The following is a 15,098-nucleotide window of genomic DNA, read 5'->3' as shown; positions in this document are numbered from 1 at the left end:
ATCAGCCCTGTCCTAGCATAGTTATGGGTTTTCATAATCAGCCCTGATCTAGCATAGTTATGTGTGCTCATAATAAGCCCTGTTCTTGCATAGTTATGAGTACTCATACTCAGTCCTGTTCTAGCATAGTTATGTGTACTCATACACAGCCCTGTTCTTATCAACATATTGTAAATAGTCTTAATTGACAAATAGAATGAGTTTCACCATCACAGGGACATCTATGACTTCAGCTGTAGATTCATCAATGCAACTCTTCTCTGAGTGCGGCACATTGCCTGACTTTGATGGCACAGAACTGTCTGAGGGGGATGATGCTTCCACGTCCTGCAATTAAATATGTTGATATGAACACACATTGTGATAGTCTAAACAGCACTGGATATAGTTAAACATATACAACTTATGACAGTTCTCTATTAGGCCCCATGTTTAAAGATTGTATACCACAGGAGTTAATGTAAAAAATGTACATGGGACTCCGGGGTGAGGGGGATATAAATGATTGTCATTTATGTGCAATATGCATTTCCAAAGAATTTAGTCTCCGAGGGAATGAAAGACCCAAATGAACATGTTAGTATATTGAAACTATTTGATCAACATAAACACTTCTTGGGGAAATAAATTTAATAAAGGGACCATTGCCAATCTTATCGCCGTCATGACGGCGTGCGCTTGCAAGGGTTTTGTTCACTTCTTCAGCTTAGTTACACATTAGTGATCAGCACTAAGCTGAGACTCAGATTTAATGAGAGGGGCAGTCTATGACATGATGCGCATGGACAATGAACGTCCTTAGTGACCAACATAAATGACATTTCTTTTTGAATAAGGATTAAGTTTCACCGGTAACTTGTTCTGGACCTTCCTTTTCCATTGTTGGGTAATGCAATAAAAACAGATATATGTAACGTAAGATTCACGCCGTGTTAAGGGCCTCAATAAATAATTTCGATTCATAATATTCGTAAATACTAGTTTGTTCTATCATATGTATATTGTGTAAGCAATATAAATCCACCCCACCCCCCACCCCTACAATTGAAATAATTCAGTATCATTAATGAAACTAACTGCAGCAAGAACATACCTCATTAAACTCAGTTATCATAAAATATTATCAGTACTAGATGGCAAGCATTTTTTGTAGAAATAAATCATGATGTAAAATATACAAGCAAACCACAGAGCTTGAACCTTTACATACGAATGCCTTAAGGGCCGGTATGGACAAACTGTCAAGCACCAATTTGTGTTATATGCTCTGAAAAGAATGTTTGCCAAGACAACAGAATCTTGTGTATGTAAGTTATTACCCTGAGACTTTCTGTTCTGACTTCTAGATCAATGTTTCCTAGGGTTTGTTTGACAGTTAGACTTTCATCACCAGTCCTCTTCTGTGACTGAGATAGTCCTGCATCAACTACTTTACCAGAACTGCTAGCAGCACGTTCTTCCTCTCCATCCTAACATCAGAAAACAAGAAATATATAAATAAAATATCTTCACATGGACTTTTAAATTTTAAATTTTTTGATCCAGTGTTGCAACCAAGTCATATTTTGGTCACATAAATACATCAATCAATGCTTCTCAAATCAAGTCACAGGTAAAGTTGATTTCATCAGGTCAAATCTATCCCAGGTCATTGACTTCATTGCAAGTCAAATTAAGTCACAATTTATAATCACAACGTACAATTTATTTCATTAGGTCTAGTCTTTCACAAGTCATTTGACTTTATTGCAAGTCAAATTAAGTCACAAGTTAATGTTTCTTAGTTCAATTCAAGTTACAAGTCAAAATATAAAAGCAACTAATGGTCATGCTATAGGTATGGGCAATAGAAATGATGCAATATTATCAGTTGCAAAATATTCATTCTCAACAATTGTAGTCAAGGTTTCCCAGATGATATGCTGGTGTCAATGCCAATGTTTTCTGAAGAAAAATACCATACTAAATTTATAGTCTACACCAGAATCCAGCAAGTTAGGATATGCCAAGAAAACAGTTTAAAATGTTCAATTGTTAGCCACTTCTGCTATACACAACATGTGTCTTCCTTCATAAGTGCAATGTACATGTAAGAACAAAATAAACTGATTGTTTGTTTCAATTGGGCAGATTATTTGCTCCCAATTTTGATAAAAAATTCGTAGTGTCTACTCTAATAATTTCCATTAAAAAATTCCATTAAATTCAAGTCAAGTCACAAGTCATTGTACAAGCAATTCAAGTCATATCAAGTTTTTGTCCATTTGTTGTCAAGTCACATCAACAAGTCCACAAAAATGTGAGTCGAGTCTGACTAGTCACAGGAAAAAAAATGGCGTGTTCAGCAATTAGGAGAATATATCGTATGACAGCATAACAAAGACCCAATTCCATCACATAGATTCAACCTGGTCACTAGCAAGGAACAAATAGGACACAGTTTCAAGTTTACAATATGAAACTCAACATTTTCATATATTTTTATGTCTCTTTATGACCATAATAACTGTGTGAGACCTTTATAACCTTTATATTCCATCTCTGAAAATTACAAAACCGTCTAATTGTTTCAATTTTTTCGGTTCCGATCAGTTCTCACTCTGAATACAAAGTTGCCATTACATTATACATGCTATTTATTACATTCCTCTCATTGCTAAGTTAAAACTAAATAGCAGTTTGTTTTTCCTGGCAGTTTGTTCACTAAAGTCACCCTTCCTGTAATTCAAACATTTATCATCATCATTTATGTTGCTCCTTCTGGTTTCATTCCCTTTATCTCACCATCAAGTTTTTTATTTAACCACATCTTAATGACAATAATGAAAACTATGGCACGACTGTAAATTTATGTTAATTTCAACACAGAGTTTCTCTTTCATATTTGCATTCAGCAATTTAATTGTATTTTAACAGATTTGTTAACTGATAGTCTACCACCTTCATCAAATGGACCTGGCTTCCTTCTTACAGGCAAATTACATATTTAATACCAATCTAGTAACTACTTCCTTCTGGAAATCAAGGTACAAGATATGAAACGAGTAGAAACATTGGCCAGGAATGTTACAATCAACTTAAAAGTTACTGTAAAATATTCCAAACATTTTATACCTTTAGAATAAAGAGTAATTCCACAAGCTCTGATACCTGCCCAGCCTTGAAGTAACACGTACATTTGTGCCTCTCCTGTGTACATTCCTTGATATTTAACACAAATGTGCAGAAACCTCCCGTTGAAGTGGCAACCCTTATGAAAGATATTTCCTGAAATGAGAATGGTGACAGTTTTTAACATTTTCCTTTAATAACTCACAAGAATGACCGCTGTACTATGATACAGTGCTTGATACACCAACCTAATGGTAGCGTAATGTTTCATGGACAATTAGTACTAACAAGAATCACAAATCCTCCCAGTGGATATATTCTGACCATCGTAGGAAAACTAAAATCCAATACTCAAGCTGACGAGTTGGAAGGGAATTGTACACATACATTCATTATTAATATATATCTGAAGAAACTGTTTAAAATCCTTTCGACATTGTATGTCAGATGTGCAGTTGCAGATAATATCTTGCCACTTATTGGGAATGTATGCACTAAACCCGACCGATAATTGATTTCACCTTTGTCCCTTGTAAAGTGGTTGACATGTTTGTGACTAACTTTACTAGCAAAGGAACGTCCAAATTGTTTTTCTGAAAAAAATAATGGAATTTCCTGAAGGATAAAGCTCATACTATGCACACTAACTGCATTCACCAATGTTAGCAGTTATAAAAACTTACACATATTACTGCAGCTTTCAACACCTATTTGAGCTACCTGCAGACCTGTCAAACATCATCAAAGCAATCTGCAATGCAATACAAACTTGCAAAACTTCTTAATTTCTATTTCTTAAAGAGCATTTGTCTTCCACTAAAATGTTATGAACTTGTTCTCACAGCTCTACTTAAACTGCATACGTGGTATGACATTTTTCAAGATTCCCATTCTTGAGATATTGCAGTTATAAAGTTTTCAGGATTGAGATCTGTTCACCTGAGATAACCTTTGACCTACCCAGTTTAGAAAGTTTAGATTTGTTGCATAGTACCATAACACCAATTCATTGTGCAGAGTTTAATCTCTCGTAGAATTAGTTGAAGTTTAGTTTCTTAATGTATCCGGTGTTTATGGTTTTTACATTTTGACCTCTGCTGATCTTTGGCTCTTAAAAACCATTAAATACATCACAGTCAGAATGTGCAAGCCACATACCAATGGCAGTGAGAATGATATTTGCCACCATCATCTCCTATCTGCAACATCATGCTTTTCAAGATTTGTGGGTTTTGACCCCAACGTACCTTTCAAACCATGAAAAGCAATATTGCTTGATACACATCTTCTGCCAGATAGATGGCATTTTGCAAACAAACAGTACTATTTTGGTAAGATGTAAAGATAATGTAACATTACTTATTTTTAAATAACATTTTACACTTTTTCTAATGTTAAGACCAGTTCACACACTCACTATATTCCTCATTTAACTGTTTAAATTATGTTAAGTTTAATAGTTTACACTTCATGAATATTATTGACAAAATATTCAACATTTGTATGACTAGAATCCACCTTACCTTAGAGTTTTCTTCTTCAGAGCCACAGGTCCAAGCTGGTGGCTCTATTTTGTCAAAAAGACATTTCAGGGGCAATCGTCCTTTTTTAAAAAATACTGTAGGCTGTTTTACCAAAACAGAGACTTCATTTATGCTGACAATCTTCAAACAAAGAAGGGAGAAAACAAGCAAGAATGATGTAGAAGAAACAGCTGACAAGATGCTACATATATCAATATGTGAACTAGCACAGAAAGGCACAGTAGTTCACACCAAATTGATCATGTGGATAAGTGTGTCTCAATGAATGAACATGAATTTGGCACCCTAAGTGTAGGTGCCACCCGTTTTTATAACTCGCCCACCTCCAGACACTACCTGAAGCAACTGAGTGTTTGGCTAGACGGTGCATTCGGATTAGTATAATGCTTGATTTGGCATTTTCTTCACTTTCTCTGAGTTTCAGCTGGACATGTGTATATATTAACAAAGTATCTACTATCTAAACACAAACACAAATCTTGTTGAGATCATTCTTGATTCGTCCTTTGCAGAAACATTGAGGCAACGATCTTTTACTATTACACAGAAAGTCAACGGACCTTTTCCAATGAGTTAACAGTAGGCGATGGGAATAACACACTAACAGCCCATTGACTTGGTCACATGACATCACACTTGCTTTAGTACAGAACCCCTTAATAGAAGTAGTAACCTCCACTTTAGAGATAATATCAGTCAACATTTAGTTGGAACAAAGTAGTGACGTATCATGTCATACGGCACATGCCACGTAATGAAAAGGGGGGGGGGGTGGAGGGTACACTAACCATATCACTTTAACTGAGCTCAACAGAAGGCTGGCAATAACCCAATTGATACAGAAATAAACTAATTTCGTGTGCAAATACTATTTATAAATTTACAGTATTTGCGGAAAACTGACCAAAACTTATTTAAATTTATATTGTTTCATCACTTTATGATCTCTTATGAGCAAAATGGAAAAGTTTAATGCCACAAAAGATGTTCACAAAAACACAGAAAGAGTAAGAAGCAAAGTTGCTGAAATATATTTAAAAGTTTGACAACATATGGAACTTCATAACCTCACACACGGTAAAGTGTGTGAGTTACAAAAACAGAAGACAAAACGTTTGTTGGTTCTGTTGCCTCAACATATTCATAGGGTGGTAAGCCATACATGTAAATATTCATGAACTTGTGCACGCCAAAATGAAAAGGATTATCTATTGACTAATGCTGCAACATATAAAGAAATGTATCAGTTATCATGTTGACAGAGTCTATTTAGTGACTTAGTATAACCATAGGGAAACCCCTCCCAGCCATTACCCTGCCTTTTAAATACATTCCATATGCAGCACAAGGGTAAGTTGCAAGCTAACCCTGGCTGAAGTTCAAACTGCATGTACATTTGACCTCCTAAAACAGCAAGGAGGTTCTACTACATATGGGGAAGTCAAATCAGCATAACGTTCACATCTTCATTGAGACCTGAACTTTAGGAATATTTAAGGGGTTTGACTTCTGCAAACCTTCAATGAGCTTTTGCCGATACAACATGGTGGAGCAATTTAACTTATCATTTGGATAATCTACCATGCATATAAAATCTCTTTTGAAGTGTTAGTTATCAAGATAAAGCATTTTGATAGTTTGATATTTGGACCTCTGCTGACCCTATATGACCTTTACCCTCTAATAGGGTTCTTGTACTCACTATAAGAAAGACACATGCCAAATATTAGCTATGTGATGTAACCTATCTTGGGATATCATGTTTACAAGGTTTGTGTTATAAGGCTTTATAGAGTGTAACATTTGATGACCCCAAATGACCTTTTACCTCCACCAAAACATCAAGGTTCTTGCACTCATTACAGGAAAGCCACATGCAAAATATGGGAGCCAAGAAAGTTCCTATCTGGAAATATGGTGTTTACAAGGATTTCAAAGTTTTGAGCCCTGGTGACCTTAAATGAGCTCTTACCTACACCAAATTTTGTGAAGTCTTTACACTACATAATGCTATTCTACCATGCATATGTGAGCTCCTTTGATGGTCAGGTTCTGCATTTTTAAGATTTCACATTGTGCCTTCTGTTGACCCCAAATAACCTTTGACCTCCACCCAAAACAATACCATTCTTGCTCTAATTATGGGGAAGCCACATGCTACATATAAGAACTGCAGAGGTTGCAGAGGTATACCTATCTTGAGATATCGTGTTTACAAGCCAGGGCATCACATACACACACACAGATACACACAAACGTGACTGCATAGTATACTTGCCAGCCTAAGGCAAGTAACCAAAAACATATACATGCATGATATTAATGAAGTCAAATTTTATGATCTAATAAGCATGTAAAGTATGATCTATATACTGACATCATATTATCCAAGTACATGTATAAAGCTAATTACACATACTATTTCAGAGATATCTTCTTAAGTTTTTTTTGTTCACTGATTATTTTCATGATATCCACACACAAAAAAACAGGTAGATAGTATGCATGTAGTGTAGCATACCTAATATCGTACGGACTAAAACCATGGAATATTTAAAACCATGGAATTCGGTTTTTGTCTGTGTTTGAAAGCCATTCCTTGCAATTTGATGAATATTAATGACAAAGTTGGAGACCTCATGAAAATGTGCTTTTGATGTATCAACATCAGCATACCCAGTATGAATCAAATTTTATGTTAAGCCTGCCCACTGATTAATATTAATGAGATGAGAACAAAGAACAATAGGTCATATTTACACACCATGGGCATCTACCAATTATCACAAAGATTCATCTTGAGGTTGTTGAGATATCGTGTTTTCAGTTGTTTTTGACAATTCTCCATTAACCCCCCCCCCCCCAACCATAAATAAAATGAAGTAAACAATGTTGTTGCAAAGAACATGCTCTTACTATGTAGTTACATACGGTGGAAGAGAAATTGACATTTTAAGAATTTTTATGCCACATCCACTGTTTAATTTTCATGATATGCAAACAACAAACAATAGGGAACATCTACACCACATCATAAGGCATCTACCTACTGAGTATTACATTAATTCAACTTGTGATTATTGAGATATCATGTAACTTACAAGCTAGCTGTCACATATATAAACACACCCACCCAATCCAGCACGATTGCCTTCAGCATCGTACCCAAAAATCACATCTTGACTTCTTGATTAATGTAAAATATAGCAAATATCAACACAGCCCCACCATTTTATCTCCCAGGAATCCAAATGGCAGCCAATATCAACAAGTGAAGATCCTCACCTTTTCACCCCCTGGAAGTTCCCAGTAATAGCCAACATGAATATGCGTTATGCTTTCAGAGGATGACAGATCTTTAGCAGCATATAACACGATACGTTTGCCTTCAACTATTTCATCGCCGATGTCAAATTTCTCCCAGCTGAAATGTTTTAATTTGATCACACATTTTCGCTCAGTTAGTACATAAGGTGTGTCCGGTTGTGGTCTCCACAGAGGCTGGGTGCCTGGAGAATCCAGATGAAACAGAAATGTATTATTTATTAATCATAATAATACGTTTTAAAGGTCAAGCGACACGTAGACTTGACTTTACATAATATTAAACTTAACAATTCTTACATTAACAAAAACCCAACACCGCGATTTTTTTCCGTCTCCAAAGGGGTAGAAATCGGTAAAAAGTACTATTACGTAATAGATTCAGTGACGTCACGGGGGGAGCGCAGAAGAGTGCAAACTGTATATGTTCTGCGCAGTGCATTGGGTATGTAGAAATCTCAAACTTCACGAAAATATTACCTTTGTCAGCAGTCTGTTACAAGAAAGTTAAGATTTGGATTAAGATGAAAAATCACAAATTGATACATAAGACATCGAACAAAACATCCATTGACTTCTTTTTTCATAAATTCCTTGCATTTTCTTCCTATCAAGCAACATAAACTCCGCAAAAATCGGCTAGATTGACTCGTTCAGGGAAAGCCGAAAACAAATGACGTCATTTGTTTACCAAGTCGAAAGTGCATGATATCGTCGCATGGAACTGCTTATTGCTACCACGTACAGTTTCTATACACGCACTGTAGTACGCATATATACACAGCACAGCATATCTTATACATATCGCGAAATGGCTGCCGGTGGCATTGACACACAGTATTTAGATAGCAACGGCGAAGAAGTAAGGGAAATGGAGGACATGGTGGACGATCGTGGGGAAGTTTTTCCCTACATGTTCGAACCGGAGACCAGCGAAGAGGAAGCGGGATCGGACAGCGATGTCGAAATTGATCGTCTTGACGGAATACAACGGTAACGTTACGCCTAGCGTACTATACTGTATATAGGATAGTTGTGTCACTAGTTAGGCCTAGAACCGATGTTTCCTAACTTTGCTCATACTCTTAGCTAGCCAATTTGTTGATGGGGCAGCAAAATTAACATGAAAGTGCGGTCGAGTTAAGTTAAGGAAGTTACTATTTTCCTTAAAAGTTGTGGCAGCTCATGCCCCAGGAACATGTCACACAGACATATTTCATTTGGTTAGTAGATTGAAGGAGCCAATTGGAAGAGTGCACAACAAGTTCAGAGGTGGCCTATTATTAATTTCCTAGCAGTTGTAGTGGCAAATTAGTGAAGTTACCACAAATCAGGGAAAGGGTGGGGGGGGGGGGGAGGGAGAAGGTGGCACCTCACACCAGCTTTTTGTCATTTCCGCTTGAGCTAATTTCATAACCAGATTTTCTCAATCTAGGGAATGGATTCAGAAGTGGGAAAGAGTTGGAAACGAGGCAACATCGGCCTGTTTTATTTTCCTTTGCAGCATTGTCCCAACAGAGGCAAGACTTCTAAGAAAAGGCTACCCCCTCCTTACTAGTGATGTTACTTGTAAGGAGCTTCAACGGTAGATTGCCCTTCAGAGGTGCCCCTTTTCTATTTTGACATGTTAGTATAGTAAAGGCTTCATAATTGACGCACCCCCGTAATTGACGCACCTTCAATTATTACTAGCAACGATACAGCAGGCCACCTAAACTTTTTGCAGTCAAGCATAATTACATATTTCATGAGTTTGAATCCATTTCAGCTATTTGCTGACCAAATTGTGGTATTTATTAAGCTTTTAACACCCTCCCCCCAGTTTTACACTTTTTTTGGACATTTGGAAATCTTACTCCCAAAAAATAACCAAAATTACTTCAATATGATACAACTACTCTCTGGGACCTGACCTGTCTGAGCCTAGAGGTTCAGAGCATAGCAAGTAGCATCCAAAGTCAAAAGTCAAAAGTATACTTAGGCCTACACAACAGTTAGCTTATCGACGAATGTGTCAATTTAGGGGTATGAAAGAACTTGACACAGCAGACATTTTGTGGTCAAATTCTTCTCAATTGTACGTTGCGTAGGGACAGAACAAAAATATTTTGAGATCATTACATTTCTGAGGAACTACACATATGAAAAATGCATGCAGTTGAGTGATTTGGATTTTATGTTGACAGACATCGTCAATCCAATCCTTAAGTGCGTCAATTATGAGCCCACCATGCTTCAGTATGCCCCAATAATTGAGGTCGGTATGAAGTCATTGAATTGGCTCTTTATTATTTGAACTGGTTTGTATTGTTTACAGGTGTCATTGTGGCCAATGTGCTGTGATGCCTACAGCAAGGTAGTGTAGATGCTGCAGCGATATAGATAAGTAAGGACTGTGATGGATGAAGAAGGTGTTGCATGCATCACCTTACACCCAGGTTTTGAAGCTATGTGCCTGAACCCATTGTTTCTTCAGACAGCCTACTACATGTACCGTCAACAGTATGGTGGACGTGCACAGGAAAACAGGATCCAAGAGTAAGTATAGAATACATTATTTTTGTCGTATACCTTTATTCATTGCTCTGACCTGCTGTTGAAAGATGTAACAATACAGAGGGTGTATTCATAGTTTAGTTTTGTTTCGTTGTGAAAGGAATAACATTAAGATATAGATTTGATCAAGAAAATTTGTGCACCATGTTCAAAACCTGCTTCTGATGAGGTCATTTCGTCCAAAAACTGGTGTAATGCCCTTGAGGTTAACCCTTATCATGCTGACTGACATAGTAGTCATTAACACTGAGCCATGGAACCAAATGCCACACAAAAAATGTCCACCATGCTTGTGCACGATCCATTTACAAATAAATTTTAGTCCCCGAGATACAATGATCAGTTTGTATAAATGGCATAGCTAGGCTTACTTTAGGGGAGGCAGATTTTAGGGGCCAAGCAAATTCTGGAAATCATATAGAAATTTATTTTAAAATTGACGTCCCCAGATGGCTACCAAGCTTTTGTGTGTCTTCATCTTTTATAGCTGGTTTTCATATGATTATTTTACAGGAAATACAGACACACAGCATACAGACAACTTGCACGGATGAGCTAGCAGTTTTTAGGGAAGGAGATTTGTGTTGTTCTCCCATCCTATGCAGTAAGGAGGATTAGAGAAGCTTTACCATCTGAACAGTATGAAGGATTTAAATTATCAAGACTGTGAGAATGTGGACTGTTTATGCCAAGTCATAGTATCATTTCTGCAAAGTTTTATAGAAACAGGGTTCAGTCCTGTCTGTTTTGTGGCTGAATGGTGAACATTTTGGAATTCCAGCTTACATTTTTCTGGTTCATGGTATTAACTACAATCTTGGATGAAATTTTACATTTTCAAGTTTGGGAAGTACATAACAGTAATAAATAATAAAAACTCAAGTTAATTTTTTGTATGTATTAACTCTTGTAAGCAAAGCTGTCACTTCTAGTAGCCTGCCAACAAATCTGGATGATTGAAATCTCAAATATACTAGGTTAAAATAGAAGAATAGTTTGAATAAAGTACCCTAAACCACTATGTCAATGGGATCTAGAGAGCTTAGGCTTTCATTTTAATAAAAGTGTAATGAGAATCAATCTGAAATTGTTCATTAATCCATGGAATATCAAGGTTACTTGATCATAAATGGGATAAAAAAAAATCACATTTTATCCCATGCGGGGAACAAACAGCACATTTCTGTCAGTTCTTTTTGAGAAAAACAAACAATTGGCACCATGTTTGAAACACCAAAGTTGCAGCATGAAATTTATATTTATGGAGTCTAAGCTCTCTAGAGAGGAATACTTCTCATCGGAACTTTTTTTTAAATATAATGTTATCATTTAGTTAGTTACAATGGAAACCAGATGTAAGTAAAACTTTAATGTAAAACTTTAGCAACTTCCCTAAAGGCTGGTAGCGACCTGTTAATTAACACTGCTCTGCAGCTGTGCCAAAACATCATGTAAACAGACGATTCACAGAGTCGATTGCTCCCCACTACAATGAAACAAAATTAGAAATTGGGAGGCCATCAACTACAGTACTTCAGCAAAGCTTTTGAAATCTGCTTCGGTGTTGTTTTATGGCATCCTCATTGTTCGGATGAACATAGGAGCTTGCAAGTGGTGGGGGCTCTTTTCTGACAGGAACAGGACACTCCTCTCCCAGAGTTCCACTTCTGCAGAAGTTGTTGCAAGCAGTCAAGAAGTTCCCATACATAACCTGTAGAATAGTAAAGATATGAAGAATAATATAATAATAGATCATAAAAACATACCATTTAGATAGAGGCATTCCAATCACTCCATTTCGGTCAATAGGCATGGCACAGTTGTCAGTCAAGTCTTTGGATGCCCAACTAAGGCGACAGCTGAGTACACCTCAATTGGTGTGGATACATGGGTCAGGTTTTACCTGACAACTTGTGTCTGAACAATTCCAATATATTTTTTACTGATTACAACAAAAACCCTACACCTGTTTGTGCACCTAATATTATGGATTATGTAATCTTCAGCAGGATGTGTGGTCATTGTCTTAGTAGCTTAACCACTGTTTATGTAGTAAAGTAAACATGTGGACAGAGTAACATCCTGTCCCATCCCCTTGTAATCCATGGTAAAAGAGTGTATAAGATGCAACTTTCACCATTTGTATTCAGTAGCAGATATCCAGCCAAGTGAAGATATAATATACTCTGTTAAATCCAACTACTTGTTTGTGCCTTTATTTCTTGTTCACATATACAGCTGTGACAACTCTACCAGATACAGTATGTATATGCTAATTGAAGTAAAGACTGATGGCCTCACCACACATTCCAGACTGCCCCACAGTGTTGGTGTCAAAATTAATAATGATCCTCTTTCCAGAAAGTTATGGCACCAATTGATTTTCCAGACTAATCTACTATCAATCTTGAAAATTACCTTGAAGCGTCATCTTTGTCATGTTCAGATGAGTTAACTGATGGAGTGTAGTCCGGACTACCTGGCGGTTTTTCGGTGTATCCCGATGTGGATGCCACAGCAGCAGACGGACCACCATCGCCACTGTGAGATGGCCCTGGTTGCTTTGATGGTGTTCTTGTCTCTGTTGGTCCAGTCAGCAACTTCAATGGTGGTAGGGGGACCAGTGAACACTGGACTTCTACATGTGTTACATTCACTGAAAATTAGAATAAATGCTTATTATACCACACACATACAGTAGGCTGCTCTTGGACAGGGGTCAGCTGCCTAGATGGTTCACTTATCTTTTCTGAAGGAGAGCATATCCTCCTGCTTTATGTGGCTGCAAAAATATGGGCCACTCACACCATGAGCATTGCAAATGACTTCTGCTTGGTTTCATATAGTATAACTACAATGTAATCTCCCTTCTCTCAGTAACTATAGATGTAGCCTTTATATTTTCATGTGAAGCCATCAGGTATAGCCTCCTCAACCACTCTCGTCAGGCAGGCGGACATGATGGATAAAATACAATGTATATTATCCCCTAGTCAGCCTGCCCGATGTGCAGTTTTAATTGCTATTTTGCTTTCAACGAGTACTGTTTCTAAAATTGTGGCCCCTGTACTCACTTCTGCTATAGAATACTCTATAGATGTATGCAAGTTTTCCATTCTTCCTTGTATTACCCTAGCGTACACTTCTCTACCACATTTTCTCCCCCACCCCCCCTCCCCATCCATCACTATATTAAAGCCTATTTATGGGGACCTTTCGGCCGTAGTACTGCTGCCTCCTTTTTGTCTGGTAGCTTGCCCCCCATATACATGCCTCGATGTTTTACTGGTGGAGATTCCTTGTATCCCGTTCAAAACTGACTACTTAAATCTTTAATGCCTGTCACCACCTTCCCCTCCCCCATTTCCCAACTGTTTTTTCGGTAATATCAAGCACATGTCTATAAGATCATGCTACCTTTAGACGGAGATGTACATTCTGCAGAATCCTGCCTTTATTTTCACTGCAGTTGGTTGGGGAACAGCTTCTAGATTAATCTAAGTATTGAAAATTGGGAAAGAAAATAACAAGGAAGTTATGAAAGTTCATTTAAGAAAGCAGTTTGATATGTTTGAAAGTACCTGTCACAAGCGTTTTCTCTTGTAACAAAAATTGCAGCCCTACCAACAAAAATGGCAAAATATAAGGATGTCATTTACTGTGAAACATATGAGCTATGACTCTGAGTATATAGATAGGTGGGAGCACATTATAATATTGGGCAAAATGACATGTAAACATCTGATGCTTGTTATTCTGGATTTTTCATGATGTACCACAGATAAAATTTAATATAGCCCTAGCCTACGCCTAACTTTATCGTCGCCGTACCTAATTTAGGGCCTTACTAACTGAACGAAATTATAAGAATTAGCCTACTGTAAGTTAGTACTAATACCAAGTTAGTCCTTGTTGTAGTAGGCCTAGGCCAGAAAATACACTTACTCTTTTCCGATCCAGCTTCGCAACTACTGGTCTACTTGTTTCTATATCTCCTCGAGATTTGAAGATACTTTCTCCAAATAGAGAAGGAACGGCATTGTCTTGTAGACGGCGAGCTGTTGGTGTTCCAAGTCCAAGTTGCGCGGATAGGCGATAGGAATCGAAACTTTAACTGGTGAAGGGCGCACTGCACACATAAGATTCGCTCAAAGGTCCAAGCCAATCTTTACTTGTTATAGGCAGCTAGGCTGGCTGAGTGCACTGGTACTAAGCTATCGCGGTATACAGTGTTTGACGGACACGAAACTTTCTTGTACTGTTGTGCACCCATTCTCATCTGATATTTTGTTTACTGTTCGTGACGTATTGTTTACGGCTTTGATCTCGGTTAGCATATTAGGCATACTTAGTTTTGGTAACATTGGCGGTTCCCCCCGTGACGTCATTATCTTACGGAATTAGCTTGGTTATTAACTTAATTAAAACAGCAAAGAAACAATTGTGGAACTCCAAATTTGGAATATAGGGTTTTGATATGTAGCTTTTCAATTTGTGTAAGTTTGAAGGAGATCTGTTACGTGTCACTTGACCTTTAACAGGTAGCATTTATATGACAGATAG

General features: G+C 37.4%; 2 protein-coding genes and 2 long non-coding RNA genes across 8 annotated transcripts in view; 1 reads left to right on the top strand and 3 right to left on the bottom strand.

Annotated features, from left to right (window-relative positions):
• The window catches only part of LOC139959744 (uncharacterized), a 178,470-nt gene that overhangs the window by 99,468 nt on the left and 63,904 nt on the right, over nt 1–15,098 (bottom strand). The gene's annotated exons all lie outside the window — the stretch shown is intronic.
• Nucleotides 1–15,098, bottom strand: part of LOC139960606 (uncharacterized) — a 31,897-nt gene that overhangs the window by 16,251 nt on the left and 548 nt on the right. For all 3 annotated transcript variants that reach the window (XM_071959084.1, XM_071959086.1, XM_071959085.1), the window contains exons 2-6: nt 7,941–8,164; nt 4,635–4,775; nt 3,115–3,267; nt 1,320–1,469; nt 208–327 (exon numbers count right to left, since the gene is read on the bottom strand). In XM_071959084.1, the coding sequence (XP_071815185.1) occupies nt 208–327; nt 1,320–1,469; nt 3,115–3,267; nt 4,635–4,775; nt 7,941–8,164 (788 nt within the window). The remainder of the gene's footprint in view (nt 1–207; nt 328–1,319; nt 1,470–3,114; nt 3,268–4,634; nt 4,776–7,940; nt 8,165–15,098) is intronic.
• Nucleotides 8,219–11,417, top strand: LOC139960421 (uncharacterized). Its single transcript, XR_011790511.1, has 3 exons — nt 8,219–8,972; nt 10,297–10,517; nt 11,049–11,417. It is a non-coding gene; the product is annotated as an uncharacterized lncRNA (long non-coding RNA).
• LOC139960420 (uncharacterized) lies at nt 11,853–15,071 on the bottom strand. 3 transcript variants are annotated; one of them, XR_011790509.1, is made up of 3 exons: nt 13,953–15,071; nt 12,954–13,191; nt 11,853–12,246 (listed from the first exon to the last, which is right to left on the bottom strand). It is a non-coding gene; the product is annotated as an uncharacterized lncRNA (long non-coding RNA). The 3 variants fall into 3 exon arrangements; XR_011790510.1 differs by having other exon boundaries at nt 13,015–13,191; XR_011790508.1 differs by having other exon boundaries at nt 11,853–13,191.

This window comes from Apostichopus japonicus, chromosome 19 (genome assembly GCF_037975245.1).
Source record: "Apostichopus japonicus isolate 1M-3 chromosome 19, ASM3797524v1, whole genome shotgun sequence".
NCBI classification, from domain to species: Eukaryota; Metazoa; Echinodermata; class Holothuroidea; order Aspidochirotida; family Stichopodidae; genus Apostichopus; species Apostichopus japonicus.
The sequence above is the reverse complement of the archived record's forward strand: the minus strand, read 5'-3'. Positions and strand labels throughout refer to the sequence as shown.